Below are 27,614 nucleotides of genomic sequence, written 5' to 3' on the forward strand. Positions count from 1 at the left end.
CGCAAAAGATCTGCGCGTTTAAGCGCGTCTCACACGGAATTCGTTCAGTGCTGCTGCTGCCGTTGCTGGTTGAACGCGGAATAATAATAATGGCGGAACCGTGTTTTGTTATTACGTGTGGACGATAATGGTTATTTGTATCCTGGCACGCGTGTGGGAGACTACGTTTCTGTTTGGAAAACATCAAAAAATAAGGACAAGCTGTTCCGATGCGTCTTCGTCACGTCGCTAATGTGAGGTGATCCTGCTCGTTCTATCTTGAAGAGACACGGAATATTTCGCAGCGTGTCACTACTCAGTGGAGTAAATAGCAATATAGATATAGATTTATATATACATATATATATATTATACACATACACATATAATATATATATATATCTACCGTACCGCGAATTCTTCGATGTTACGAAACTAACTTGCGAACCAGCTTTCCCACCGCAAATGGGAAAGATGAACGAGAGATTTGTCAGACGGCGCAGACGGGTCGGGAGTTATTTTTGATTAACGCTCTCCCGTTGTCTCGCGCGTGTCGTGATGTGAAAGTGGATCGACGTATGTACGTGTGCTCGCCCACCACGCGTACGTGCGTGCGTTTAACTCTTGTGCCTGATAAATAGAGAGTTCCCCGAATTTTTTTTCCCCCCTAATCATTCATCATGGTGCACGGCGCGATCCCGAGCGCGTACAAATACAACTTTTGGGCGGAGAGGCCCGGGGATGCACAGGAGCCCGCGGTGGTGGAACTCACGTGCCTCATGCCAAACGGTGTTGTCATACCGTTTGAGATCAATCGCAATATTACCTTGGATCAGATCAAGGAGGTGAGCACATATATATATAGGGGCTGATTCAGCGGAACAAACTTTGACAAGCTGTGTTTGCGGGCTCATTCTGAGTTAAGCTTTGACATTTCTCACTCAGAATCTCCTCCCAAATCAATCTGTCAGTTTATTACACTTGTTTCAAATCACTCTGTGTAATAGATCTCTTCTGTCATTGCGCTGTAATGTTCTTTCTTCTTTGACGATTACATATTCTCATACTTTAATCGACTAATTTAAGTAATGTATATGTGAAAGCAAAAAATAAGACTGATTCAGAAACGAGTGGAACAAACTTTGACAAATTGCATTTGGGGGCTTATTCTGAGTTAAACATTGATATTTTTCACTCAGAATCTCCTTCCGAATCAATCTGTCAGTTTGTTACACTTGTTTCAATCTCCTCTGTCATTGCGCTATAATGTTTTTTCTTCTTTGACGATTACATATTCTCATACTTGAATCGACTAATTTGTGTAATGTATATGTGAAAATAAAAAGTACAATCAGATTCTTGCATCTTGGAAACAAAACATGTATATACTTGATTAAAATTATTTAAATGTCATTTTAATGTCATGATAGAGATGCATTTTATTTTCATGGACATTTGTTATTATTAATGCGAGTCTATATTAATGTCATATACAAAAATATATACATGTTGCAACTGATGAACAAGTATGCAAGTACATGTGTATTTAATGTACATGCAATATTGTACAAATTAAAAGCTAAACATATGAAACTTACATAATTAATGTTTAACAGGATCTGTGGGACGAGGCTAGCAAGTACCCTCTACATGGAACGTTGAAAGATGCACCATCGTATGTATTTTCGTGCATCAACTCAAATGCAGAGGTAGAAGAATTGCGCGATGAAACGAGACGTCTCTGTGATATAAAGCCGTTTTGTTCGGTGTTAAAAGTTATAGAACGCGAAGGTATAAAAAGCGATAGGAATTTAGATTCGCAAATCGGTCTCTTAATCGGCAAAGGTCTGCACGAGTTCGCCGCCCTAAAAAATTCCGAGGTAAATGACTTCAGATGGAAAATGCGTCTTTTGGGGGACGATGTGGCTTTAAGTAGACAAAAGAGAAGTTGGACGGAAAAGGTGCATTATCAGTTTCCATCGAAGATAGCGCCAGTGCCGACTATACCTAAGAATATCGAGAGTCGTTTGAAGGACGGAAATATCGTTTTGGTCACTAAATTCGAAAACTCAGAAGTAAGAAAATATTTCCACATTTTTTTCGTCGCCTTTTCCCAACAAATTCTCACTGAAAAATTAATAAATCATATTATTTACAGACAGCGTTTACCTTTCAAGTACCACATAGCATTACGCCGCCTGAATTACTCGAGATAATCTTGAACAAAAGAGCGAACACTCTTAATACTCGGGGTGAACAACCGAACGACTTTACGCTTAAGATTTGCGGACAGGAGGAATATTTGATCGGCGACAAAACGCCGCTCATACAATTTAGCTATATTCAAGATTGCCTAGCGAAAGACATCACACCTACGTTGGTTACGCTCAGCAAACAGAGCGTACCTGTGGACCAAGATAACGCCTTTGACAATCCGGAAGTGGACACCTTGCAGCGTACAAAACCGTCGTCTTCCACATTAACATTGCGCAAGAAGGGCAAGCACATTTCGGCGTGGAAACTCGAAGAACCTTTCGTTTTTACCGTCAATGGAATTTCTCGACTTAATTGCGACGCCGCTCATCGTACTGTAGAGGTATGTTATTATCTCTTTGGAAATATTTTTGGAAAAATAGAGTTATTCGAAGAAGAGCTCTTGTGTAATTCCGATTCTTCTTATTTTTGCGCATAGATTGGACTACAAGCTGGCCTTTTTCACGGTGGAAAATCTCTCTGTGAAAGTCAGAAAACCAAAGAAATTATTGTAAATCCCGATGGTAGTTGCGAATGGGAAGAGACTCTCAAATTCGACATCAAAGTCAGAGATATACCGCGAATGGCACGGCTATGTTTTGTATTGTATGAAATCAGCAAGACTGCAAAGGGATTAAAGAGTAGAAAACTGGTCAGGGATTCGAAGCAGGAGTTCTTTATAAATCCTTTATGTTGGGCGAATACAACTATATATGATTTTAAATCCCAGTTGAAAACCGGGGCTATGACATTGTATACGTGGACTTATGCGGAAGATATACAAAATGACGATTTACTTCATCCTCTCGGGACAGTGGTCTCGAATCCTCATATAGACAGAGCAGCCGCTCTTATGTTAACGTTTCCAAAGTAACTATATGTTTTGTAATTTACAAAATGTGATATATAATAATTTGTGTTATGTTATATTTTATTCGTTTACTGTTTTAGTTATGGAAAAGATCAATGTGTTCTTTATCCTACACCGGAGAAAATGGTCGAATATGCCCAAACGTTGCGGGAACAATCAACAAACGAACGCACGACTAAAGACGAACTAAATCAGGAATCCGATGTTAGTCAACAATTGGATCAATTGAGATTATTAACTGACCGGGATCCGTTGCACGAATTACACGAGCAAGAAAAGAAGACAATGTGGACGTTGAGGCATCATTGTCTTCGTGAAATTCCGACGCTTTTAGCTAAACTATTACAATGCGTAGAATGGAACGATCATAGGTAAGAGATTGATTTGCTTATAATGGGAAAGCGACGTATAAATAAATCAAAACTTGTGAATACTTGCAGAGAAGTCGCGGAGGCTACGGCACTTATACAACAATGGCCAAAATTGCCAACGGAAAAGGCTTTGGAATTATTAGATTATGCTTATGCCGATCAAAATGTTCGAAATTTTGCGGTTCGTTGTTTAAAGGACGTCACCGACGATGATCTCAGTCTTTACCTGCTGCAACTCGCTCAGGCCTTGAAACATGAAAATTATCTGGCGTGTCCTTTGACGGAGTTTCTCTTGAAACGGGCACTTAACAATCAAAGGATAGGACACTTCTTATTTTGGCATTTAAGGTTGATTGCAGTTTCATACGCATTATCTTAAATTATCTATTACATACAGTCTCCTCTCTCATTTACTCGATTTATGAAAAATAGGTCAGAAATGCAAGTCGGCTCCGTGTCAGTTCGTTTCGGTCTCATATTGGAAGCGTACTGCAGAGGAAGTCAACAGCATATGCGATCGCTATTCAGGCAGGTCACATGTTTGGATAAATTGAGGAGTGTCTCGGAACAAGTGAAGCTGAAAAAGGATCGTAAAGCTGCTCTCCAAGGGTTTCAAGATTTTATCCAGGAACCGCACTGTCAAGAGGCGATATCCAACGTCCTCAATCCTCTCGACCCGAGTTTCAGGTGGAATCGCATCAAGTGAGTTGTTTTTCAAATTTATGAAATATTATTTTAAACTCCTTCTAATATCGATCGCTTTTCTCTTTTCGTCCTAGACTCGAAAAGTGTCGAGTAATGGACAGCAAGATGCGACCGCTGTGGCTAGTTTTCGAAAATAGCGATCCTTTCGGCGAAGATATCTACTTAATCCTCAAACACGGAGATGACTTGAGGCAAGATATGCTGACACTCCAAATGCTACGTATTATGGATAAACTCTGGAAGAAGGAGGGCTTAGACTTGCGCATGAATCCATACGGTTGTATATCTACGGAGAATAGAGTCGGGATGATAGAGGTAGTATTGAATGCAGAAACGATCGCGAACATCCAGAAGGAGAAGGGCACGTTCTCTGCGACAGCGGCCTTCAGGTATATACTCCTAACACATGCGCGATATCGAAAATATAATTCAAAAGACGAAATTTTTTATCAACTTTCTTTTTTTGTAGGAGAGGTTCTTTACTAGCTTGGCTAAAAGACCATAATCATACGGAAACGGCATTAAACAAAGCGATCGAGGAATTTACCTTGAGTTGTGCGGGTTACTGCGTCGCGACCTACGTTCTCGGAATAGCCGACAGACATTCTGACAATATAATGGTTAAGAAGACTGGACAATTGTTTCACGTCGATTTCGGTCATATCTTGGGCCACTTTAAGGAGAAGTTTGGATTCAGACGCGAACGTGTACCCTTTGTTCTTACCAACGACTTTGTACACGTTATAAATAAGGGCCAAACGAAGAAGGGTCACGCCGCCGAGTTTCAAAGATTTCAGAGCTACTGTGAGCAAGCCTTTTTGGTTTTGCGTCAACACGGGGGACTTATATTGTCCCTATTCGCTATGATGATATCTACCGGACTGCCTGAACTCTCATCGGAGAAAGATCTGAATTATCTTAGAGACACCTTGGTACGTATAATCTCTATGCAAGATACAACCATTAATATATTAAAACTAATAAAGACGTTTATATATCTTTTCAGGTCCTAGAAATGTCCGAAAATGAAGCGCAAAAGCATTTTAGAGGCAAATTCGACGAGGCCCTCTGCAATTCGTGGAAAACGTCATTGAATTGGGCATCGCATAATATGTCCAAGAATAATAAGACTACGTGAACGGCGACGACAATCGTATTTTGCGCCAATGAGTCTTGAAAGCACTTGAAAATGCAAGTCACAAACACATCATCGAACAGCGTGTGCGTTATCAATGTTAAGGTGAACGCTCTGACATATTTGAGCATGTCGCGATCGACTGCTTGTTTGGGACACCTGTGGACTAGAGTAAAGACTATCTTCGTTTCCGTAACTCCGACACTGTCGTTAAGATTAGACAATTTTTGGCGACCGCGACCAGTATACACTTAAGACTGTATAAAATCATTGCTGCTGCTGCTGCTGGCGTCAGCGGATGTCATATTTATCCGAGAGAGAGAGTTGATTTAGTAAAATTATCTCTCGAGACTCGAAGATACGTTAGGCTCGTACTTTTTTTTCGGAGTCTTATTACCCTACGCAGCACGAGCAGTCGGTGCCTACGTTCGGTATAGTAATACATTCTTCAACGACGGACGTACGGTACATATCACTGAACAGGATTTTTAAGTTTCGCTCAGCTAAGGTTTAGATTAAGTTTGAAATTCCGTCGAGTGATCTTAAATCGTGTAAAATAAGAAACTGGTTTTCTTTCGTAAAACTAAGAGGGAGGGGGGGTTTATTCTCAAAATATTTATTCGCGATACGCCAAGTATGTCTGTGAGATTGACATACGTGAATTTATTTCGCTTGCAACACGAAATAAACCGTTAAAGTCTTACATTCTCTCCGTCAACGTCAAGATCTTTTCACTAGATTTTTGACTATACAAAAACTATATAGCGAACTGAAGATCTTTATTATTTGTCAAACGTGATACGGAAGAATGCAACAACGCATCGCAATGTTTTTTGTAATTCAAAAAGAAACTTGGCGATCGTTTCGATAATGGACGATGCGGTCTTTCTCGCATCATCCATTGGCAATGACAGTGTGATAACCCAAAGCAATATCTATTTTGCAAAACTGTGACACGACGAAGCAGCACCGATGAAGAAAAAAAGAAAGATCGTGATCTACCACGAGCGATCCTTATTCTGGGATAATCCAGTATTTCCTTTGAGTATCTCGATTGCGCGAAATTAACTGCTGATTTGCGTAGGTGCGTCACTGCCGACTGAAAATATTCTTTTGTCACGTCTTACATTTATTTCTTATTCCGAGAGCAAAAAGAAATGATAGTTTCATGCCGATGACAAGTGAAATCTTTCCTAATTATATCACGCGTGCGATATCGTGTTTGAGATGCATACATATATAGATATATGAAAATAACGCGAAATCACACACACTACAAGAGATACATATATAAATATATATATTTTGATAAATATACTGCAATCCACATATTATAGCGATATAGTTGAATCAGTAGGGCCACATTCATACTTCAGCGCTGTCCTACGTAATAGACCGCTACGCTTTCTTAAAAAAATAAAAAATAAAAAAAACGGCTCTAAAAACGACGACACGACCGTACCGCGTTCTTCTCACACACAATACATATATACACACACATACACATAATGTAAGATAAGATAATGATCTCTAATACACTCTAGGAAAGAGAAAAAAAAATAAATAATGTTGCAGACTGCGTCACACAATGTCGCATATATCCATATCATCATCATAATCATCATCATCCTCTTAACTAGTGCATTACATTGAAATTGTTTACAGAGAGAGTAACTCCTCATCTATATATAAACACGCATAATATTATACATATAGGAGCGATAGATAATACATGTACGTGTGTACATCTCTCGAAATCCCTCGACCGAATTTTTGATTTTCGATATCTTAATCTTCGCCGAACGGATTTTGTAAAAAAAAAAAAGAAAAAAATATAAAAGTCCAACTGGGGACTCTGTATGTATATAGGAGAGATAGGGTGATACCGTGCACACGACTGCGAACTGACGGAGAGGGGCGTTCCTCGTATATATCTTCGTAGACACGCAGGTGATGTGTATACACGCATCCGCGATACCGCGAGGAAGAGAAGCCGGGTTCTCTCTCTTTCGTTCCTTTAAAAGCGTGACACTGTACTGTCTCGTGCGCGATTTTCGTCGCTCTCGCAATTTTCTTTTTACTTTTTTTTTCTTCTTTCATCGTATCGCAACGATATTGGAATATTGTAATTTTTTGTACAACGTGCACATAGAGAGAGAGAGAGAGAGAGAGAGATCTGTATTGGTCGATGTCTGTCTTGTAAATAAAAACCCGAATTTTTCGAAACCGTTGCGTTCCTTCAATTCTTGCGAGAATTCGTCGGTACAAATTATATCACGCGATTATATAAACATTATATTATTTGTAATTAACATTAGAGACTGTTATATTTTTCTTTTAATTGATACTTGGCAGTCTGCGTCTGCGAAAAGAAGAAGAAAAGTCATCAAGGAAAATGACAGCTACCGAGGAAACGGAACCGTTGATATCCACCACACCGACGACTTCCGCCGGAAAAAGCCAAAGGGTCACTTATCATACAATTTCCTTTGTAAGTGAAAGAATAAGCAAAATTCGACCAGATTATTTTAAGTCTTATTTTACAAATTCAACAATAACAAGTGGATTAAATCCAAATTATTTTCAGTCAGATCTTTTTTATCACGCATTTTCTGTATTCTTATCTTTTATCTTATTCTCATATATATGCATTTCGTAATATGGCTTTTAAACCTCAGTCATTCATATCTAATATGGCTTCGTTCCATTTCCAATTCTAGCGAGAATTCAATTGCGTGAGCGAAGCTGTAATTCGAGCAGAATCAATAAATGTCAATTTTTTTATCGTAATTTTATATCATCCGATTTTTGTATAAAATCAATCTTTATCTCTAACAGATATATTATCGAGGCAGTTTAAATATTTTCGATTAATCATAATGATTAAACTTTGACAAGTTATATTGTAAAAAAATAATCGTAAATCATTATATTAAGGAAAAAGTTTGAATATTTGGCGAAAGAATTTTTAAAAAATACTTTGTAATTTAAGAAAAATTATTAGCGAAATAATACATTTTTTACAATGCGTTATTTACACTAAAATATATAAAAAAAAAATAGAAGCTCTATTGTTGTAGGAAGCGAACGAAAGAAATGGATTGTATGACGGAAGCCCCGAGAACTCTTTTAGTCTGAAAACGATTTCGAGGGCGCCGACAGGCGTGAATTTCAACAACAGCGAAATCTTCAGCAACAGAATCACGTACACGTGGAGCGACGTTAATGTTTATTACAGTACGAAAAACAATAGGATCTGGGATAAATTAATCTGCAGGCCTCGAAAGTTCATCGCACAGAAGCATATATTAAAGGATGGTAAAAAGAAGCTAGAAACAAAAAGAATAATTGCATTTTCTTTCGATATTATCGCGACAATTTTCTGAGAAAAAGATACATGTAATCATATATAAATATAAAATATAATTATTTATATATTCTTTTTTTTTTTATATGTATATACTGTTTCTGTTTATAAAAGAAAATAATTATAAGAATAATTTTTACATTGTTTAAAAAAAATTAATTTTGTAATTAAATATTTTACAATAATATTATATATAAAATATACACAGAATATTATATGTAATTTAATCGCATTCAGTTTTTTTAAACAATGCAAAAATTGTTCTAATTATTTTTATGTATTCTTCTTTTATGTATCTTTCTTATTCATGATGTATAAAATTATAAATTTTGTATATATAGATTAGAATTAGAATTAGATTATATAATCATATATAAAATTACATAATTTAATCGCATAATTTATTTTTTTATTTTTATTCAAATTTTTCCTATATAAGAGAGAGAAAAAATATATATGTAAAAATTTCATATATATAATTATATATATATTTATTTATGATTATATATAAACTGTTTTAGATTTGCGGAATACGCGTGTGTATTCACAGAGCTTCTACTGTATTTCGGAAAATTAATCTGCATCCTTTTTAGTGTGCGGAGTGGCCCATCCTGGCGAATTGCTCATAATCATGGGCGCGTCAGGTGCAGGCAAGACGACCTTATTAAACGCACTGACATTTCGTACAACACGTGGGGTGTCCACGTCCGGTTCGATGGCCGCCAACGGCCAAAGAATATCACCGGATGTACTCACCTCGAGGATGGCTTACGTGCAGCAGGATGATCTGTTCCTCGGCACGTTGACGGTCACGGAGCACCTAATGTTTCAGGCGACAGTGCGAATGGATCGGCACATACCTCGTCAACAGAGGATCAAGCGGGTCAATGAGGTCATCGACGAGGTAATGCGTTAATCGTGTTAAAAGTAGATGCAAATGAGCGAGAAGAATACTCAAGATACTTTTATTAATATATTCTTTTCCATCGATGATGATGCATTTTATATATTAAAAATTTATTTAAAATGTACTGTTTTATGCCATACTATATAGTAAAATATATATCTCTCTCTAATATTGTATTGCATTTAAAATGTATAAAAAATTAATTTTATTGTAAGGTAACTTATAAGGCAATACTTGTGTGAAATATATATGTACCATTAATTCAGTGTCTCTTTCATGAGCAGCTCGCCCTTTCGAAATGCCGAAACACCACGATAGGGATACCCGGTAAAGTGAAGGGTCTTTCGGGCGGCGAAATGAAGAGATTATCTTTCGCTTCCGAGGTACTGACCGATCCGCCACTGATGTTCTGCGACGAACCCACATCCGGTTTGGATTCCTTCATGGCTCATCAGGTTGTTTCCATCTTGAAGACGTTGGCGGGTGAGTAAGCTGCAAATAAATCATCTTAAAATATAAAGGTATAATAAACAAATTCTTATAGCAAGTGGTAAAACGATCGTCGCCACTTTACATCAACCTTCATCGGAGCTATTCATTCTATTTGACAAAATTCTGCTGATGGCCGAAGGAAGAGTCGCCTTCATGGGTACAACCGCGCAAGCTTGTTCCTTTTTCAAGACGTAAGCTCAGCCAATGAAACAATAAACTGTATTAGATCCGCATATTTAAAAAAATGAAAGCCGGTGATGTATAATATAATCTCTCCCAGACTCGGTGTAGCCTGTCCCAGCAATTACAACCCTGCCGATTACTTCGTGCAATTATTGGCCGTGGTACCGGGACGCGAGTTGGCCTGTAGACACGCGATCAAAACGACGTGCGACAGCTTCCGGGGCAGCGAATACGGCAGAAAGATCGTCATGGAGGCAGAAACAATTCATGGCGAAATTGAGAGTTCTCTCAAGTATTCTAAGGATTCCAATCGGTCGCCTTACAAGGCCAGCTGGTGCGAACAGTTTCGCGCCGTTCTGTGGCGATCCTGGCTGTCGGTGATCAAGGAACCGATCCTCATCAAAGTTCGCCTCCTACAGACTGTCGTACGTTTTTCTCTCTTATAGAGATACAAATATTTGCGGTAAAAAAAGGCTAAATTACATGATGTAAAAAGAATGAACTTGAATTTTCTGTCGCAGATGATCTCGCTGTTGATCGGCGTCACTTACTTTGGCCAGCGAATCGATCTGGACGGCGTGATGAACATCAACGGGGCTCTGTTCATCTTCCTCAGCTGCATGACTTTCCAGAACGTTTTCGCCGTCATTAACGTGAGGCAGTTTTTTGCAATTTTTTATTTTGAGTCTTATCGGAGGAAATGCTGAAGAAAATTCGAGTAAGCTCCGAACATTTCTATCCATATGCAGGTATTTTGCGCCGAATTACCGATATTTCTCCGCGAGCACAAAAACGGCATGTATCGCACCGACGTCTACTTTATCTGCAAGACTTTGGCGGAAGCGCCGATATTTCTAGCGGTACCGCTGATATTCACCATCATCGTTTATCCCATGATTGGCCTCTATCCCGACGTGAGGCATTTCTTTGTCACCGCCGCCGTGTTGGTTCTCGTAGCCAACGTGTCCACCTCGTTCGGTAATCATCCAAGAAACCAGTTCATCAACAATAATATAATTATATTTATATTTATCCTTCTATTCAATTCCTCTTTTTATTCCATTTGCAGGCTATTTGATATCCTGTATCAGCAACAGCGTGACTACGGCTCTCTCCGTTGGTCCTCCGGTGATAATACCCTTCCTGCTGTTTGGCGGCTTCTTTCTAAACACGGCGTGAGTATCGTATAATTTTTAACATTAATATGACACTAATACTCAAAAACTGATTGACAATATTCGTGCGATAGGTCCGTGCCGTCATATTTTGTCTGGTTTTCGTATCTGTCCTGGTTCCGTTACGGCAACGAGGCTCTTTTGGTCAACCAGTGGTCAGAGATCGACTCTATAGCCTGCGCCACAAGCAACGTCACGTGTCCGAAGTCAGGACGCAGCGTTCTCCAGATTTACAATTTCAAAGAGGAGGACTTCCCGATGGACATTCTCTGCTTGCTCGCGCTTATCGCAGCGTTTCGTCTTCTGGCGTTTCTCGCTCTATTGTCGAAAACTCGCCGTTCAAAGTAATCATCATCATCATCATCATCATCATCATCATCATCATCATCATCATCATCATCATCATCATCATCATCATCATCATCATCATCGTCGTCGTCGTCGTCGTCGTCTTACGAACAAGAACACGATCTGTAAGGAACGGACAATCTTCGCTCTTGTTGCGACATACTTCTATAATAAATAATTTTAATAAAATTTGAATGCGTATCGCATCCTTCCATTGTTAGAAAATATTTGAAATAAAAAAATATATAAAAACGGAGAACAAGTTACGCGCGCGCGAAGATCGTAATTTTTTAAAATTTAGAAATACCGAAGATTATTAGATATATACAATTTACGAGTCTCGTTGGGGCTATCGATGTTGACACACGCCGACCGCAAAAAGGTGACGTAATAGGGGACTGGAAGAAACGCACCTCCCCCAACTTGCAGCTACCATATCTATATGTTGGCGTTTCCTGTATCGGGGTTGACCGTTCTTTTTCACTCGTGCTAGATACTATTACGAACCGGTTGCGATGCATACCGTGCGACCGCACGTACGAGAGAGATATTTAGGGCGTAAGAAAGAAGTCTTGGGAGGCCTTCGAGAGAGCGCGTCTCTTAGGAAAAAAAATCAGGATCTACATTCATTGATATTGTTTGCGGCCTGCAGATCACGCCGAGATTACGGGATTGTCATTCGGCTGGAAATAGGCAACGCGATACGCAAAAGAAAATATCGTTGTTGTCTCTCTTTCAGCTATAAGTTCGCCGATCATTGAAAATGCAACGCGTGACAATTCCAGTAGCGGATCGGCCGTGTGTAGGGTTTCGGTTTTCAATTACCAGCGAGACCCCCCGAGTCACGAAGAACATTTACTGCGAACGAAGTAGACAATTTCCGGGAACCTCGGCCAGGGTATTATAGTGTCTTACGTAAATAAGCTATATTGATTGGCGAGCGTCACCAGTGTCAGATTACCTGGTCATTGATCTACCTTAATTTCGATATTGATTAAACAAACTTGAAGCTAATTTGCGTTCTAAAAAATTAATAGAGAGAAAGAGAGAGTAAATTGATATACTTTTATAATTAATAAATCTAAACATATCAATTATTTTAATTATTAAGTATTAATTATTATTTATTTAAATATATTTAAATAAATATTTTAAATGAATTATATTAATATAATTGATATTTGACGCGTTATATGTAAAAAAAAATGTAAAACATCAAATGTTTAAAGTTCTTTTTTTTTGAAAGAGTAAATTTTATATAGACGAATTTTCGATATTGTTAATCGTTGGCAATGTATCGATATTCGATTGCGAAAATATAGTAACGCGAAGAAGATAAACGAAGTGCATTAGGTGCATCGAGTGGTGGTAACGGAAAGCATGGGACACCTACGAGAGTCTCGCTTGCTTTTAGTTGTCGATCTCAGTCTCGCGCCTGATTGTCAGTTTCTTGCTCTTCGCATTACTACGTCAAAGCTCTTCAAGATCAGTGCATCAGACAAGTGCATCAGTGAACTACATATTTCGTTCTATTTGTCAAGATAGTTTTAAAATTTTATTTGTAGATAAAACTTATTCACATTTGTTTAAATTATTTTCTTCAAAATAGGATTTTATATTTTAGTAATGTATTTATTTTTTAAAAGCATTCTCTCTTAAAATTCTTTAATTCAAATCATTGAACTGCAATTTTTTAATATTTTTGTTTTTTTCGTTTCTAATACACCTATTTGAAAATTTCTTATTCTAGTATAAGTTGATATTGTTGACATAAAACGAAGAGACTTTGTGAAATAAACAATCATACAGCATTTAGAGCGAAATAAAACTGCATAGCAGAGAATTGAGATAAGAATGACCTGCGTACTTTATCAAATTTATAATAGTTAGATTAGGAGAAGAGAAAGATATGTGCAAACAAATACGAAGTTGTGATGTTGTGCATCAGATATAATTCGCGATCTGCAATTATCACGAGCTGCTTTGAAAAAAAATATTTTCTGAAAAAGAAAATTATATATATCCTGCCTTTATCTTCATCTCTCTCTTTTTCTCTTAAGGGCGACATAAAAGAGGTGTAAGATGCTCTCTTGGCAAAACTTGTCCGTTTATGCGATGGATCGAAACCGACACACCATAAGCAAACAGCTCATCAATAATGGTATTCAACACATATCTAATAGGAATAAAATAAGAATGATATATGATGTGACATTTTATCTTTGTTCCAGTCCGAGGTGTCGTACGACCTGGCGAGTTAACTGCGATCTTAGGAGGCAGGTAAATTATTTGTTCATTGATCATCAACATCCTATAATTATAACTGGTGTATCTTTTCTAATCGAAATTTTTTCTTTTTTCCTTTATACTACAGTGGTGCTGGGAAGAGCTCCCTGATGACATCTTTGGCATTTCGCACAGGGTGTAAGTAGTCTCTTTTCTTCAATCTGTGAAGGAAGAACAACTCGAAAAATTCATCCCTCTTGTTTGCAAATTGATAGCTGGCATCGTCGTGCACGGAGATATTCGCGTAGATGGTACATCGGCTATCTCGTCATACATGAGACGTCATAGTGGCTTCATGCACCAGGAAGACATGTTCATCGAGTCGATGACGGTGCTCGAGCACATCTGGTTCATGGTGAGCTTTATTCTATTTTATTTCCTTTCGAGTGTTCTAATATCCTTCAACATACTTTCCGCCAGGCTAGAATGAAACTAGACGGAAGAATCCACACGTCGGATATTCGACTGAAGATCGATCGTTTGCTGAGGAACGTGGGTCTAGCGGAGAGACGCGACGTCCGCATCGGGAGTGGCGACGAAGGCAAGGTTCTCTCTGGTGGGGAAAAGAAAAGGCTGGCCTTTGCTACTGAAGTATGTATTTCTATCTTTACTTCCATCTAATCGAACATTTGCAACTTGGTATACAACATATCTCTTTGTAGCTGTTGACGGACCCCGAAGTATTGTTCCTGGATGAACCGACGACGGGACAGGACGCGCACTCGGCCAACGTCCTTGTCTCGCACATGACGTCCTTCGCGTCCAGAAATCGCACAATCTTGTGTACGATACATCAACCGAGTTCCGTCATCTTTGATAGCTTTCATCGTGTAATCCTTCTAGCAGGCGGTAGAATAGCATTCGCTGGCACCGCTACGCAAGCAATACAATTTTTCTCCAGGTATAGAGTCTCTTAAAAAGGGATGTTTTCCAGCAACATGTATATAGATAACTCAAGCTAAGATTTTTATTTAATTATACTTAGTATCGAATCAAGGAAAATTTCTGTTCTATGCTTCAATGAAAATAATCATTTTCGCGTCTGGTTTTTTAAACCTTTTAATTAAATATGTATTAAAATAAGATACTGTTTTTAAATTTAAATTTATATTAAAATAAGATATTATCATTGTCATTTGTAGCCAAGGCTACGAGTGTCCACGCAATTATAACCCGGCCGATTTCCTGATAACGACTCTAGCGATCGCATCCGACGATGCGGATGGAAGCGGAAGAGTCGCGCAGAAGATCTGCGATGCGTTCCTCACGAGCGAAGCGTGCAACGAGATCGACGTTATACTGCAACAAGAGGTTGATACCAATCGATCACGACGCGCTGTAAGTAAACTATTGCGAAAATAAATGATAATACATATTTTAAAAAAAGACTTTATTATATTTTATTTCTTTTGTTTCAGACCAGGGAAGATATTCGCAAATTGCGCTCCTTGTAAGTACACCCCTTCGAAGAATACGAAAGTAAATCAGATCGCGAATATATTGAAAATATATCAAGGAAAATCTGGTAATTTGATTGTGTTATTTACATAAATAAAATTTTTTACATAATGCAGCGAGGAACCGCGTTGCTGGCTTCGGCTTTACTGGCTAATTCATCGCGGATTTCTGCAAGTTCTGCGGGATCCTTCGATACAATTCCTTAGGATGCTGCAAAAGATCGTGAGTAATTCCAAAAATATTCTAGATCTCGTATTTTTATGAGATAAATTAAAATTCCGAAATAATTACGAATAATTGGACGACCTGGAGAACCGATTAACATTTGACCGGGTCACTCATGATCCATAATTTAAGAATATTTGCCAAATCTTATGCGATAATCGAAACAAATATTAATAATTTAATTAAATCTTAAATTGTTTGATTTTAGAGCGTTGCGACAGTCGCCGGCCTCTGCTTCGTCGGCGCCAGTCGACCTCGATCAGTTGGGCATCCAAGCCGTGGAGGGTGTCATATATCTTTTGGTGTGCGAGAACACGTTCTTTCCCATGTACTCGACATTGGCATTGATCCCGCAAGAGTTGCCACTTCTACTTCGCGAGTACAAGGCGGGCATGTATCCCGTTCACCTTTATTACACAGCACGAATGATATCGCTGGTGAGATATCTTCGTTATTTCTACCCTTATTTAAATAAATCATGCGTTTTGTAAAAATTCGACATTTTCCAGATACCAGGTCTGCTGGTGGAACCGGTGCTGTTTGCCGCGATTATATACTGGCTCGCAGGACTAAGACCCACGATGGACGCTTTCGGATTGACCCTCCTGGTGGTGATATTCACGATGAATGTATCCACCGCTTGCGGTAAGTGTTATCCCTAATATCGATCCCAAAAGATTTATTCATTGAACTCTCGCGTTTCTCAGGGTGCTTCTTCTCGGCTGTCTTTGAAAGCGTGCCCCTGGCGATGGGCTATCTAGTACCTTTCGACTACATTCTTATGATAACTATGGGTCCTTTCATCAAACTTAGGTACCTGTCACAGTAAATTTTAATATATGTATTTGTTATTTTTTTTGTCAAGCTACTACTAAATAGAAGGGCAAAGAGTTTATTGTTTTTCCTATTCAAGTTTTAATTACAATAAAATTTTTTTAAAAGATAAGTGAAAAACTCTTTCTTCTAAACGAGAAAGATCGATTAAATCGTGTATATGTAACAACAATTTTGTCGAGATTTAATTATAATTTTATTTCAATTTTATTAACAAATTTTTGCACAGTTTTAATAATGAGTAATCTTCTCTCTCTTCTTATCGATACTTAATAATTGGCAGCTCATTACCCGCATACATACGATGGGTAAGATACTTCTCTTGGATGCTACATTCAACGGAAACTCTCACCATTATTCAATGGGAAGGCGTGTACAACATTTGTAAGTTGCAATCAACATGCACACATTTTTGTAGAGGTTGTACAACAATTTATTTCCTGCAAACAGCCTGCGAAACAGTAGAACTACCCTGTCTCACCGAAGGAACCGAGGTGCTGAATCGCTACGATTTCGATGAGGGAAACTTTTGGCCCGACATCATCCTTATGATCATCATTTACGTCACCTTCCATCTGTTGGCCTATGTCTTTTTATGGAAGCGATGTAGATCGAGATAAGTGGATCGCGAGTAAGAATTAGAGAAAAGGTGATTTAAAAAATGATGTATCCTACTATATAATTGACCTCTAGCTTCTCCTTATAATTACTCAAAGATTTAGAAATTAGTATATATTATTTTTATCATGATTTTTTCGTGCGATCTTCCGATGTAAAATTAGAGACAAAAATTTTTACATCGAGATTATTTGTATTGCGTCGAAAATTAATTGCTGTAATCAAAAGAGCTGTGCAAAGCTTGCGAAGATATGATATGAATATGAAGTCATGTAAATTTAGAAAATGAATGAATTATTAGCGTGAATCGAGAATTTGTATTTACATTCATTTTCTGAAGTTTGTATTTGCAGTATCTTATCTCAGAAGCGTATCACACGTAAGATATGAAGTACATAGAACATTAATAAATAAATTTTCCATTTTATATGATAATCAATAAATTTTATATTTGAACGTGATCATTAATTGTAAATCGATTATATATTTAATTTTTTAAAAAATAAAATTTGAAAAAGTGGGAAAAAATAGCTCATGTATAATCTTATATAAATAATTATATCTTTTCTCACGTCTTCAAATTTCATTTCTCTCTAAAAAGACAAAAATTTAATTATATACATATATTATGTATATTTTCAACGCGAAACGTCAAACACCGATATCATCGACACGAAACATTCGGCGTCTAAATCTCAAGTTTGCCAACAGATGGCGCGACCGATCCAAGGAATCGCATCAACGGTCGGGCATTCTCCGTCTGGTGGAAAGGCGGAAGTGGCGACCTCTCTCTCTCTCCGTCCCTCAGAGCTTGTCTGGCCATGTCACCGTCATCGCGCGAGATAGTTGGCTCTTCGTAGTTCCGCGGAGACGACGTGCATACACACACACACACATACATATCTCAACCCGTGAGAGAGTCCGAGAGACGCGATCCGGGTCCAGCAGTGGCCGCGTCATGTGCGTGATCCTGGTGCCGCGGAATTGAGACTTCCCGGGCTGTCACACGCCAGCAGGAAGGAAGGACGGCCAGAAGGAAGGATCGGCTCCAGGAGGAGACGCGCTGCAATAATGCATTCCGGGACGGCGGCCGCAGCTTGCCGCCGACGCGATCGTGGGCTACGGACGAAGCACCAGGCCAGGTCGAGCTGCAGCGACGACGTCCCCGTCGTCGGACGTGGATGAGAAGAGGCGTCTCGCGTCTTCGTGTGCCAGCGGAGGCGCTGCGAACGGCCGCGAATATTAGCAAGTGATATTTTCTTCTCGATAAGGTACGTGCGATATACTTTTATAGGAGTAGAATGGATCGGAGCAGGATTTTCCGTTCCTCCTCCTCGAATTTATTCATCCTCGGATATCCTTCGTTCGCGTGATGAATTCCTGTTTGTGATGAATCCCGGTTTTTTCTTTTTTCCTCCCTTTTTTTTGACACTTGAATGCTTTCGCGTCATGCAGGGGGGCAACAGCAGCATTCGGCCCCCTTGGAAAAAAAATTTAAAAAAATAAAAATAATAAATGATAATAATAATAATCTTGTAACTATCGAATTTTTTTTATTACGACGAATATTTCTAGAATTTCTAAGAAAATTGATTTATGTAAAAGAATCATATATATGCAAAAAAATTAATATACACGGAGAGAATTTTATATTAAAATTCCCAAGATTTATTGTTCTTTTGAATAAACATTGGAATTTATTTGCGTATTTAATATAAAATAATAAAATAATATAAGAATTAAATTTAAAAAATTAAGAAAAAATTTTTTTTAACTTTAATCATGCCCCCCTGGAAAAAATTCTGCAGACGCCCATGATTCGCGTACAAATGTAGGGCACACATGTATGTACATGTGTGCTTCCGAAGGATCCTTTCGCCGAGGATATTAATTCTTTACTTTTGTTTTTTTTTTTTTTCATTTTTCTTGCAGTAAAAAAAAAAGAAAGATCGATTCTCTGCGAAAAACGTCATTCAAACGCGTCTTCTTTGTTGATTAATTTTCTTTGCACAAAGGAGTCGCATAGTTATTGGCTTATCGAAGAGAGAAAATTTTATAATCGTTATATAAAAATTTATTTAAAAATTTTATAAGATGCGAGGCACGTCACGTGTAAAGTGCATCTAATTTTCGAAAGTACGTATCGAAAATGGATCGAAGTGATGACGGATGTCGCTCTGTAGTGATGAAAAGTGCATGCATGCATGTGTGCACACGTACGTAAGAATGCATTTAAGGAACGTGCGTTGTTGCAAACTCTCACGAAATAACAAGTTGCATTTTCGATTGAGGCGAGCGATAAACAAGATGTAAAGAACGTCAACAATTTTGTATTGAGAGCTCATAGTTATTCAAATCATATAATATATAGTTTGCATATTTGCATATATAGCGTACTAATTATTATCGTAATATTGCACATTTGTAATACTGTATGTGCTAATTATTAAAATTATTAAAAATTATTAAACATTTATTTATATCGGTCTTTGCTTTTGACGGTGCAGAAAAATGAATAAAAAGAAAATATCGTTTCGAGGGAATAAGCGTTGCCAAAAATTTCAAAATTTTAAGTTCACTTATTTATAGAGTCATATACTTACAGAGAGAATTTTCTCTTACTTAGAATTTATCCTGAAAAACATGATAATTATAGGTCAATATGACATTGGAAGAATTTTATTAGAGTTTCTTTGATTAATATTTACCACAACAAAAAATATTAAATATCTGCCACAATAATATATTAAATGTGTTCGATTAATTTTGCTAAAAATATAGTAAATATTAATATTTTTTATTTTTATTTATCTCATAAAATTCTTCCAATACCATATCCCACGATTCCCATAATTTTCAGAATAAATTTTAAGAGAAAATTCTCTCCGTGCATATAATTCTTTTATATACATATATAATTACATATATGTAATTACATATAATTTTTTTACATAAATCCAATTTTTTAAAAAATTCTGAAAATATTCGTCGTAATGAAAAAATTCGATAGTTACGAGATTTTTTACGTTTTTTTCCTTTTTTTGTTGACGTATATTTTGACGTAAAACATGAAATATCTCATAAAGAAAATATTTCCTCTAGTCGAGTTAAATAAAACTCTCCCATATTGCGCAGGCGTATTTTTCGAATTTTACTCAAAGATAGCATCAAAGCGTAAATTTCATTTTCATATTCGTTTCGTTTCGACGACAGTTGCTCGTCTGATCATAACACGTTCGCATCGATCGAAATTATCACTCGATGGGTGTGGCGTATGTGTGAACGTATGTGTGTTTGTGCTTTTCCACATTCAAAATTTCAGATAAAAACTCGCGACATATGTGCCGACGCGATTATTTATCTATCCGATGCCATTTTTATCGAAATAGCACTGGTATTTATTTTCTGGATTATCCATATATCATAGATAGGTCGGAAATAAAAATAATATTCTGGAAAAAAATTCTAGTAATGAAAGGTTCGATTTTTTGCGAATCTCGTCCTGCAATCGGATGCAGCCGTAGCATTAAATGGCTCCGTATAGCTATGGATATGCGTGTCTACACGCGACGTGCTCCATTTGCGGTTTTCACGTGATTTTTTTGTTGTTCCTCTAAGAAACGTGACTACCTGTCGAGGAGAAAAGTCGACCGCAGTTTTACAGCAATTACTATAGTCGAGGTATTCGTACACAACGTATTTTTAATCGATATGAAGAATCCTCCACTCTAATCTTCGGTTTTCATATTCTAAATTCCATGAACCAAGGTCTATTCTTGACACTTTTCCTCCTCCGCAATTTCATTATGATACACACTTATATTTTTAATCGATATGAAATATATATGACTTTAACACAAAGACATATCTGACATAATCGAATTCTAACTCTATCTACACGTGAGAGAATTTTCTCTTATACAATTAGAATTTATCCTGAAAATATTGGAAGAATTTCATCAGACTTTCTCTGATTAATATATTTATCACTATAAAAAATATTGATATGTACATAGTAAAATTAATCGAACACATGTTATATATCTTACTGTGGTAGATATTAATATTTTTTATTATGGTGTGAATAGTTTTTTAATCACAGAAACTCTGGTAAAATTCTCCAATACCATATTGTCCTAAGATTATCATAATTTTCAGGATAAATTCTAAGAAAAAATGCTTTTAGAATTAGAATTTATCCTGAAAATACTGGAAGAATTTCTCTGATTAATATTTACAATAATAAAAAATATTAATATGTACATAGTAAAATAAATCGAACATATTTTATCTTATTGTGATTGATATTAATATTTTTTATTATGGTGTAAATATTTTTTTAATCAAAGAAACTTATAAAATTCTTCCAATACCATATTGTCCCAAGATTACCACGATTTTCAGGGTAAATTCTAAGAGAAAAGTCTCTTTGTGTAATCTTCTATATCCTAAAAAAGAATTCCGCGAAGCAAGCTTTGTTCTTGATACTTTCGTTATCAATTTCATTTCAATTAAAATGCAAACGCGTAAAAGGAAAATATCCTTATATTAATATATTGTATACAGGTTGCATTAAAATATGGACAAAGTCGTGAATAGTTGATGCCATCGTCTTTCACTCGTTTTCTCACTCTATCTACGGTAACGTGACGTGGTAAATGTGAAGGGTAAAGGAGCGGCGCAAGAAAAAGATACGGAGGTTGATATAAAAGCGCTAAGAATAGGGATGTTGGAGTACAGAGGGTTCAACTATATATCTTCACTTCTCGGCGACTTAATCCTGCACTTTATCAGACCTGATATTACTTGGATCGACTTTGTTACTTATCAAAAGTGCCTTCGTTCTTGCTAAATCGTTTTGCGTTTCTCAAAAATTCATTTTCTGCGATTCTTTAGAATAAATTATATAATCGAAATAGGGTAATAAAAAAATGAATATTTTTATTCCTTCAATGAATAAATATCCGGGTATATCTAAAACAATTTTATGGATAAATTATGTAATCTAACAATAAGTGGCGTAACAAAAAAACCGATTTTTTTCTGATTACATTATTATTGCATGATAGATATTAAATCTTTCACGTTCTCTTGTTTTCATTTTTATTATTCTTCTTTCACAGCGGCGGTTAAGATTATCATCTTTATTACTTTTCTCACGGTGTGCAATTACGTTCTGCTATTGTGCATGCTTGCAAGTTATTAAATCCGTTTCATTTCTATTTTTATCTTTATTACTTCTCTCGCGCTGCGGTTAAGAAAATTAGATTAGGATATTTCATAAACACGGAATCTTGTGATCTGTGTTGATATCGATATAGTAGTTTAACTTAATTTTACTTTCAAATATCAACTTATATAGACGTATGACTAAATCTTATGTTTAGATTAGATATTTTATAGATCGCTTTGCACGAAAATATCACGTATTAAATAGAATATCAGTTTTATAATAGAGAAAAATAGAGGGAAAATATTCTTAATAATGTATATTTATTTTTAAACAAATAAGAAAAAAGATAATTTTTTTTTCATATTTTAAACTTGTGCGCAATATAATTTTTAATATTTCTCTCATAATTCTGTATAATTTTTAACGCGCACGATTTTGAGAAACAATCTTTCAGAATTTTCATGCCTTGTTAAATTTTTATTCTAAAGATTCTACAATTTTTAATTAGAGACTCTAGAGTTGGAAAACAAAACGATATTTCTCATAAATGTTCAATAACAAAAATAATCTACCACAATAAAATATAACATATGTTGGATTAATTTTACTATGTGCATATTAATATTTTCTTATGATAAATATTTTTAATTAGAGGAATTCTTATAAAATTCTTCCAATACTATATTGTCCCACAATTATCATCATAATTTTCAGGGTAAATTTAAAAGAAAATTTTCTTTGTGTAATTTTTTACGCAAACGAGTGATGCACATTTTCGAAATTTTTTTCTACACGGAGAGACTTTTCTTTTAGAATTTACCCTGATAATCATGGTAATCGTAGGACACTATTGTGGTAGATATAAATAATTTTTATTGTATATTTAATCAGGGAAACTCTTATAAAATTCTTCAAATGTATCATATTGTTCCACGATTATAAGATTATCATGATTTCCAGAGTAAATCTTAAGAGAAAATTCTCCTTCTGTGCATATTTTTTACACAGAGAAAATTTTCTTTTAGAATTTACCCTGAAAATTACGGTAATCTTGGGACAATATGATATTGGAAGAATTTTATAAGAGTTTCTGTGATTAAAAAACTATTTACACCATAATAAAAAAATATTAATATCTACCACAGTGATATAACATATATGTTCGTTTAATTTTACTAGGTACATATTAATATTTTTTATTGTAAATATTAATCAGAGAAATTCTTCCAGTATATATTTTCAAGATAAATTATAAGAGAATTTTTTCTTAGAATCTATCCTGAAAATTATGATAATTTTGGGACAATATAGTATTGGAAGAATTTTATAAGAGTTTCTGTGATTAAAAAACTATTTACACCATAATAAAAAATATTAATATCTCCCACAGTAAGATATAACATATGTTCGATTAATTTTACTATATGTATATACACATTAATACTTTTTATTGTGTGTAAATCATTAATCAGAGAGATCTGACAAAAAATTGTCCTAACAGCACGTATTAAATTTTCGCACGATTACCATGATTTCCGGATGAATTCTGAGAGAGAATTCTCTCCGTGTATATTTACGTATTTATATATAGTGCAATATATATTGAATAACATTTCACACGATGTCCGTGCTGACTTGTCTTACGACGGCACCGTCAGCAAATCGCCCTTAACGCTTCTCGTATATACCACGACACGTAAATCGACTCGACGACGGCTGACTCTGTCTCTTCTGTGATAAGAGTGTCTCGTTCCGAAATATATGTACGTGCTCGCGTGTGCGTGTGCGTGTATTATACAATATGTGTGCGCATGCGTGCGCGCGCGCGATGCCTTTCGTTTCTCGCGTGAAACCACGTCAATTCGCTTAATGACGTTAATTCTGCGGATGCCAAGATGTCGTTCAAGAGAGACTGCTAGCGTGGCTTCGCGAACGTATATGTATTATGCGAGGTCGAAGTAAATAGCCGGTCGCGACTCGATATCGAGAAAATCGTCCAGCGGAGAAATATTGCAATTATATCGATCCATTTTTTGCGAGCGATTTATCAAATTAAGAAACCCAAATTTGCGCGGTCTTCTATTTTTATATATTATCATATCAAACTCTTCTTACTCAACAAGTTTGATTAAATCAGATAAAAAGGATCGAATCGCGTAGTAATTTCCGTCCATAATTATCAGATTTTGTTATCTGATTTATTATATTTTATCTGATAAATCCTCCATCTTTAATCTTCTTTTAGTACATCATCAACGTATACATAATAATTACATAAAAAGTCGTAATTATAATTTTAAATATATATTAATAAAATTATATATTAAATTACAAATAATTCACTCCTTAAGAGATCTATATCTCACATCAGTTCTTTTAAAACACAGATATTTTATTTTCACATACTATTACACATATAATTTATAAAAATAAAAAAAAATATTTTTAAGTATATAGATAATTAATCACGCGCGAAATTGACCGATTGAATAAAAAATCGCGATAGCATATAATTAAAGACGAGCCGGCGAGGCGTTTATTAAACAGCGATACCGCCGATAAGGAACTTTTTATTCTTTTGATTAATTATTATACCCTCTCGTTGGATAATATTTTGCTTAAAAATTGCAATATTGGCCGGTTTCAGGACAAGGTGCAATGGCTGACGACCGAAATAACCACCGGGGCTTCGTCACACGGCAGTCACACGTGGTAAGTAACGTTCCGCTGCATTAATCGCCAACAGATAGAGTCGCCGATTAGCAGCCGCATATTTTCTCTCTCTCTCTCTCTCTCTCTCTTTCGCTCTCGTGATCCTTGCAACGCGGAATTCGATAATTTTAGAAAAGCCGCGGAGAGACGAGAACGCGGACAGAGAAAATTTCGTGATTTCGTCGCTGAAGACGCGACCGCGTTCGATCGTCTCTTCTGCGAAAAGTGCGAATTTTTAGCTCGACGTCGGGAATCAGCTGTTCTCAGCTTCGGTGGACAAAGTCCGGCTCTCTCGAAGGCAACAATCCAATTTTGCAAGAATTATTCCCTTTGTTTTCGACAGTGACGCACGATGGCGCGTCATTTTTGAGAAAGGTCGGCACCGGAAATGACGTGATGATTTATCGCGAGTCCGTTGACGTAAGAGAACAGGTCGTCGAAGACGCATTCTCATGGGGCACCGGAATAAAAATGAAGAAATCGAACTCAATTCCGTCAATTATATTCCTCGACCGAGGAAAATAAATCAAGTCGACGGACTCCGAGGAGTTCCTCCCGAAAAGATTTTCGATAAACCATCTCGAGAGTGCTCCGGGAGGGCGTGGAGGCAGTTTGCGTAAATAAGCAGCTTAAAAATAGTCCGTCGACTCTGTTATATCGGAGAGAGAGAGAGAGCAAATAAAGCCTATATCCGTGGCTCTTTAAAGAGACTTCATAAAGTACTTGCTGCGAAAATTTCCCACTTTTTATTATAATTTTTCGTAACTCGAGGAATCTTTTGTTTCGTGTAACTTTATATGTATGACCATTCGTCCTTTATTTTAAAATCCTTTTTTTCAAGAGTAGTTGTCCCTCAGATTTATTCATTTTTCTGAAACTCAATTTTGTCTTTTATTTGAAAAATTTTATCCATTTTATTTTTTATTATTTATTTAGTTTTAATGTCTAATATCGTTGTATTAATATTTAGAGAATTTGAATGAAAACAATGAAACCTCTTATTGGGAATCTATTTAAGAAACCAAAGGTTTTTGTTTCAATATAGTCGAATCAATTTCAAATTATATACGTAGACTTTTGATAATCACAGAATTATTTTTTTTTGCTCGTCAATTTTCAATTTTCTCTTAGAAAATATGGTCACCATAATTAATAATTAGATACATAGAGAACTTTATATAGAATTTACTCTGAAAAACATTGTAATCAATTTATGAGTTTCTCTGATTAATATTTTACCTCAATAAATATATTAATGTCTATCACAATAAAATGCAAAATAGGTTCGATTAATTTAAAATATTTTTATATTCGGTTTATTATTTTATTTGACAGACATATTATAGAATTAATTCAATAAATATATACACAGAGATAATTTTTTCTTAGAATTTACTCCGAAAATTATATAGTAATCATGGGACAATTTAATAAGTGAAAGAATTTGATAAAAGTTTCTCTAATTAATATTCACCACAATAAAAAATATGAATATGTAAAATTAATCGAACATATATATTTTATATCTTATTGTGAGAGATATGAATATTTTTTATTCTGATATAAATATTAATGAGAAACTCGTATTAAAATTCTGATGATTTTCAGGGTAAAAATTCTGAAAGAAAATTCTCTCCGTGTATCTGACATTTAAAATAGGACATTTGTAAAATCCAAGTTTCTTCAGAACTCGACGTGTTTTATTTCGCGTAAGCTACCAGGAACTAGTACTTGCATTTTATTCAGATAATCTCTTCGGAGCGCTTGTTCAACTAAGTTTGTGTCGCGTTGATCCGTGGCATAATCAGCCAACATGCCATTACGCACTCTCTCCTCTCTCTCTTTTCATCCCCATAATATTTGCGCATCGATTACTTGTCCGATTAGTCCACCCACCGTGTGTGTGTGTATTTGCGTGTGTTTGTGTGTCAGAATCTGCCTACGATGACGCAAATGCGGAGCGTCGTGCGTGTGTGGTTTTCTCGAATAATAATAATAAAAAAAAGAGCGAAGTTTTGTTTTTCCCAAGAGGAAGAATATATATTATTCAAAGGGCGGATCTCGACGAAAGGTTGACGAGAATTAAGGCGTCATTGAATAAAATTGAATATATATATATATATATATATATATATATAAAAGATCGTTCGGCTCGCGTCACTTTATTAAGCAAACTCGCGGAGAGAATTTTCTCTTAGATAATATATTTTTTATTAGAATAAAAAACATTAATATCTATCAGGATAAGATATTAAATATGCTCGATTAAGTTTACTATATACATATATTAATATTTTTCTGTGATAAATATTGATCACAGAAACTCTTCCAATTCAAATTCTTCGAATATTATATTGTCCTCTGATTATCATGATTTTCCGCGAGTATAAGTTCTAAAAAAATAATTCTCTCTGTGCAGCACTTATGTTAATCGAAAGCGATCGGAGTCGATGTTGTCGGACGGAACGAGCGCGACATAAATTGCTCGGAAGTCATGATCTTTATTAATGGAAAAAAGCGAC

The 27,614-nt window shown here is 36.1% G+C and overlaps 4 protein-coding genes across 10 annotated transcripts in view; all 4 read left to right on the forward strand.

Annotated features, from left to right (window-relative positions):
• Nucleotides 1–35: 35 nt before the first annotated feature.
• Pi3K92E (phosphatidylinositol 3-kinase 92E) lies at nucleotides 36–7,540 on the forward strand. Its single transcript, XM_029313893.2, has 10 exons — nucleotides 36–824; nucleotides 1,596–2,054; nucleotides 2,138–2,575; nucleotides 2,672–3,102; nucleotides 3,184–3,474; nucleotides 3,544–3,822; nucleotides 3,907–4,176; nucleotides 4,254–4,568; nucleotides 4,649–5,111; nucleotides 5,186–7,540. The coding sequence occupies exons 1-10, from the start codon at nucleotides 660–662 to the stop codon at nucleotides 5,315–5,317; spliced, it is 3,243 nt and encodes a 1,080-aa protein (XP_029169726.1). The 5' UTR covers nucleotides 36–659; the 3' UTR covers nucleotides 5,318–7,540.
• Nucleotides 7,519–11,975, forward strand: LOC146725285 (protein white-like). Of its 2 annotated transcripts, XM_085485824.1 has the most exons (11): nucleotides 7,519–7,576; nucleotides 7,670–7,805; nucleotides 8,395–8,632; nucleotides 9,275–9,585; nucleotides 9,873–10,071; nucleotides 10,133–10,271; nucleotides 10,361–10,688; nucleotides 10,785–10,916; nucleotides 11,013–11,241; nucleotides 11,333–11,438; nucleotides 11,513–11,975. In XM_085485824.1, the coding sequence occupies exons 2-11, from the start codon at nucleotides 7,710–7,712 to the stop codon at nucleotides 11,784–11,786; spliced, it is 2,052 nt and encodes a 683-aa protein (XP_085341950.1). In that variant the 5' UTR covers nucleotides 7,519–7,576; nucleotides 7,670–7,709; the 3' UTR covers nucleotides 11,787–11,975. The 2 variants fall into 2 exon arrangements, with proteins under 2 accessions (XP_085341950.1, XP_085341918.1); XM_085485792.1 differs by lacking the exon at nucleotides 7,519–7,576 and having other exon boundaries at nucleotides 7,613–7,805.
• Nucleotides 11,976–12,934: 959 nt separating this feature from the next.
• Nucleotides 12,935–17,668, forward strand: LOC114939592 (protein scarlet-like). The gene is given in 16 exon segments (XM_085485862.1): nucleotides 12,935–13,347; nucleotides 13,537–13,947; nucleotides 14,018–14,066; nucleotides 14,161–14,210; nucleotides 14,288–14,427; nucleotides 14,493–14,663; nucleotides 14,735–14,973; nucleotides 15,215–15,410; nucleotides 15,491–15,522; nucleotides 15,647–15,752; nucleotides 15,964–16,002; nucleotides 16,004–16,192; nucleotides 16,265–16,400; nucleotides 16,463–16,568; nucleotides 16,873–16,973; nucleotides 17,040–17,668. Coding segments are annotated over 15 exon segments (1,803 nt in total). The 5' UTR covers nucleotides 12,935–13,347; nucleotides 13,537–13,868; the 3' UTR covers nucleotides 17,210–17,668.
• A 337-nt stretch (nucleotides 17,669–18,005) lies between these two features.
• The window catches only part of RhoGAP19D (Rho GTPase activating protein at 19D), a 36,434-nt gene continuing 26,825 nt past the window's right edge, over nucleotides 18,006–27,614 (forward strand). For 5 of the 6 annotated variants that reach the window (XM_085485513.1, XM_085485604.1, XM_029313886.2 and 2 more), the window contains exons 1-2: nucleotides 18,007–18,478; nucleotides 25,028–25,092. In XM_085485513.1, the coding sequence (XP_085341639.1) occupies nucleotides 25,039–25,092 (54 nt within the window). In that variant the 5' untranslated portion in view covers nucleotides 18,007–18,478; nucleotides 25,028–25,038. Of the gene's footprint in view, nucleotides 18,479–25,027; nucleotides 25,093–27,614 lie in introns of all 6 variants that reach the window. The other variant, XM_085485652.1, reaches the window with a different exon arrangement.

The sequence above is a fragment of the Nylanderia fulva genome, unplaced genomic scaffold, assembly GCF_048542155.1.
Source record: "Nylanderia fulva isolate GAGA-0341 unplaced genomic scaffold, ASM4854215v1 Scaffold1, whole genome shotgun sequence".
NCBI classification, from domain to species: domain Eukaryota; kingdom Metazoa; phylum Arthropoda; class Insecta; order Hymenoptera; family Formicidae; genus Nylanderia; species Nylanderia fulva.

What these genes read in the sequence shown, in the direction of transcription:
- Pi3K92E (XM_029313893.2), top strand. Translation starts at nt 660, where the DNA reads ATGGTGCACGGCGCGATCCCGAGCGCGTACAAATACAACTTTTGGGCG. An exon ending in CCTTGGATCAGATCAAGGAG is followed by an intron (nt 825 to 1,595) that starts GTGAGCACATAT and finishes AATGTTTAACAG; the next exon opens with GATCTGTGGGACGAGGCTAG. An exon ending in GTAGAATGGAACGATCATAG is followed by an intron (nt 3,475 to 3,543) that starts GTAAGAGATTGA and finishes GAATACTTGCAG; the next exon opens with AGAAGTCGCGGAGGCTACGG.
- LOC146725285 (XM_085485824.1), top strand. Translation starts at nt 7,710, where the DNA reads ATGACAGCTACCGAGGAAACGGAACCGTTGATATCCACCACACCGACG. An exon ending in GAAGCATATATTAAAGGATG is followed by an intron (nt 8,633 to 9,274) that starts GTAAAAAGAAGC and finishes CATCCTTTTTAG; the next exon opens with TGTGCGGAGTGGCCCATCCT. An exon ending in CAACGTGTCCACCTCGTTCG is followed by an intron (nt 11,242 to 11,332) that starts GTAATCATCCAA and finishes TTCCATTTGCAG; the next exon opens with GCTATTTGATATCCTGTATC.